Source organism: Tribolium madens, unplaced genomic scaffold (assembly GCF_015345945.1).
Source record: "Tribolium madens isolate multiple individuals breed KSU strain unplaced genomic scaffold, Tmad_KSU_1.1 Scaffold_7;HRSCAF=85;Tcas5.2_LG10, whole genome shotgun sequence".
NCBI lineage: Eukaryota > Metazoa > Arthropoda > Insecta > Coleoptera > Tenebrionidae > Tribolium > Tribolium madens.
In genome coordinates this window covers 2031121-2034071 of record NW_025401050.1, presented here as the reverse complement: position 1 = coordinate 2034071, position 2951 = coordinate 2031121, and the positions used below count along the sequence as shown (strand labels likewise).

Sequence of the window (2951 nt, the reverse complement as noted above, 5' to 3'; positions counted from 1 at the left end):
TTTACTTAATTGTGTAATGTAACTATTTTATTAAATTAGAAAATTAGAAAGTTGATAAAGTTATTAGCAAATGATTAAACATTACAAAAAATTGTTATTAATTGTGTAATTGGTGCAGTCGGAAGGCTCAAAATTGTGTTTTTTTGTCAAAATATACAGGGTGTCAATTTTAAAACTTGCAATCGACAATATCTCTAGAACTAAAAAAAATATTGAGAATCACTTAAAACCGTTTCGGCGGTTTTTAGGGAGAATCAAAATGGCATGGTAAGTGACACTCCTCCACCCACCCTTCAAGCCACAGCCACCTTAAGTTGAAAATTTTAAATGGCACGACCCTACTTGCGATACATCGTTGAAAAGCCTATAACAAGCGCTTTTCAAAAATGTCATACAACAGCCTATTTGGTAAAGCCATTTTACCAATTATTCAAAAACGAATACGTTAAATTTTCATTTTTTTATTATATTCAAGGGTGGGTGGAGGTGTGTCACTTTAAATGCCATTTTAATTCCCCCTAGGAACCACCAAAACAGTTTTGAGTGATTATTAATAACTTTTTCAGTTGAGAGAAATTGCCGATTGCAAGTTTTAAAATTGACACAGTGTATATCATAAGTTAATAGAACTACTTTAAAATACAGGGTGATTCTTAAATAGACCGACAAAATTTTATCAGAGCTTCCCAAGGATAAACGAAGACAAACTGTACCCTTTTTACGTTTATATCTTTTAGGGGCAAAACCCCCTTAATCTGTGCTACTTACGGCGTTTATGAATTGTTGCAGTGATCAAGTACATTTTTATCAAATTAATACCATGGTTTCTACTATCTGTGCTAATACTATTTACAAACACATCAGTGGCGTACACTTTACCTCAAAAACAACTTTAATAAATTTTATTTGTAGAACGATTAAACAAAGAATTTTTTAAATATTTTTTCCAGCATGTACTCATTTGATACTACCAAGGATAAAATTTTGTCGGTCTAACTAAAAATCACCCTGTATAAAATTTAAATCTTTTGCAACTTGTTTTTTGCAATTTCTGAGGTAAAAGTGGCAGAAAACGACCAAAAAAAATCACCAGTTTCTGTGTCCTGTTCGTCCTGTTGTCACAATAGTACTCCTGTTGTTCCTCCTGAGCACTAAAATAGTACTCATCGTTCTTCGCATTCATCGTACTCACCACATCATTAGTTCTATCACAAAACTCAAGTCCTCTCACTTCCATCTCCTCGGGCTGTGCTGGCAAATTATCAATACTCTGATAAGCATAATTATAGTCCTCATTGTACATCTCCTTGGCACTGACAGCCCCCGTCCTCTCATAGTACTCATAATCCACTTCATTATACTCCGCCGAACTCGTCCTCTTCATCAGATTATTCCTCCTCGTCTTGGCACTGCGGTGATTGAGATTGGGTTTCGGTAGCTGTCTTCCAGGGGTCGGTGGTAGACTATTAAAGGCCTTTGGGGTGACTTTTGGTAGCATTTTGGGGGCTTTTGTGGGGGTGGGCGGGAGACTCGCCCCTCGATGGGAGCTATTCTCGCAAAACCCATCATTGAGAGAACTCTGGCGACTGGTACTGCGTTTGGTGGGGATTTGGGGCATTTTCCGTCGAGTAGTAGGCGTGGAGTTGTAGGGGGGGTCGTACTCGTCAAGGGCGGCGTTGGAAAAGCGACGTTTATTCACGTAGGGAATGGCGGGAAGTTTTTTGGTGGTTTTGGGGGGTTGGGGGTACCCCCCAGAGTCCCATTGACGGTCTTCGAAATCTTGACCGTAACGCTCCTCCTGGAAGGGGTAGGAGAGGCTATCGAAGTACTCCTCGCTTTGATTAAAGTGTTTTGAGCTGGAAAAAATTACCCTCAGTGGCGCCAAATTTAAATTTGGGGGAGTTTTACCTCATGTCGACGCAATTTACTTGAGTTACGTTGTCGGGGGGGTAGTAAATGGAGTCTCCGTAGTAAGTAGAGTCGTCGTAGAGGGTAGTTTGTCGTTCTAAACTAGGTCTACGAGCTGAAAATTAAAAATTAGTTGATGGAGTGGTAGAAAAGTTATTACCTTTAGGTCTTGATTGATTATTATAATACTGGGGATCTACATAATCGACACTATCGACGCTTTGATTGTAGAAGGAGGTCTCACAGCTGGCCCAGGTTTCTTGACTAAAAAAAATTTCAGTTAAAAAATTCAGTTTGGTTAAGGTGGAGAAGCAACATCGTGTTTGGAGCAATGTGCGCCTTTCTTTTGAGTTTCTGAGCATAAAAATCGATTTAATAAAAATGTTGTATGCAACACAACGCATTGCTGCGATTACTTTTCTTATCTTTTGAATTTTTCAGAAGCCAAAATTGTGTTTTACATTTTTTGAATTTTGAAGATTTGTATTGTAGAAACCTAAAATCATAGATTAAAGTTTAGAAATTTTATAGACTGGACTTAGTTTAGAAAGAATTTGTAATGTAGAAATTAAGAATTGTAGATTTTGTGTTAATTTTGATAATTTAGAAGTCTTACAGATTGGAATCTATAAAACATCATCTTAATTTCTTAGAATTCTAGACATTTGTAATAAAAAACTTACAATTATTGTAGATTGCATTTTAAGTTCTAAGATTTGGAGATTTGTAATGTAGAAATCTAGAATCGTAGATTCTGTGCAATTTTTGAAGTTTAGAAATCTTATACTTATATAACTTAGAATTTTTAATATATAATTTTAATTCCTTAGAATTCTAAAAAATTGTAGTTCTAATCTCTAGAATTGTATTGATTTAAATTCTTAGAATTTTTGGGTTTTGTAATAGGGAACCCTAAAATTGTGAATTTTATGTTTATCTTTCTGGTTTTTAAATATTGTGATTTCCAAAAATTGACGAGATTTGTAACGTAAAAAGCGGAAATAGAAGATTCTGTAGATTAAAAACTTTAAAATTATGTAAAT

At 35.5% G+C, this 2951-nt stretch overlaps 1 protein-coding gene across 8 annotated transcripts in view; it reads right to left on the bottom strand.

Moving 5' to 3' along the window:
- The window catches only part of LOC123010310 (protein unc-13 homolog B), a 90796-nt gene that overhangs the window by 61792 nt on the left and 26053 nt on the right, over positions 1-2951 (bottom strand). For all 8 annotated transcript variants that reach the window (XM_044407096.1, XM_044407102.1, XM_044407103.1 and 5 more), the window contains 3 exons: positions 2069-2172; positions 1909-2023; positions 1091-1856 (listed from right to left, as the gene is read on the bottom strand). In XM_044407096.1, the coding sequence (XP_044263031.1) occupies positions 1091-1856; positions 1909-2023; positions 2069-2172 (985 nt within the window). The remainder of the gene's footprint in view (positions 1-1090; positions 1857-1908; positions 2024-2068; positions 2173-2951) is intronic.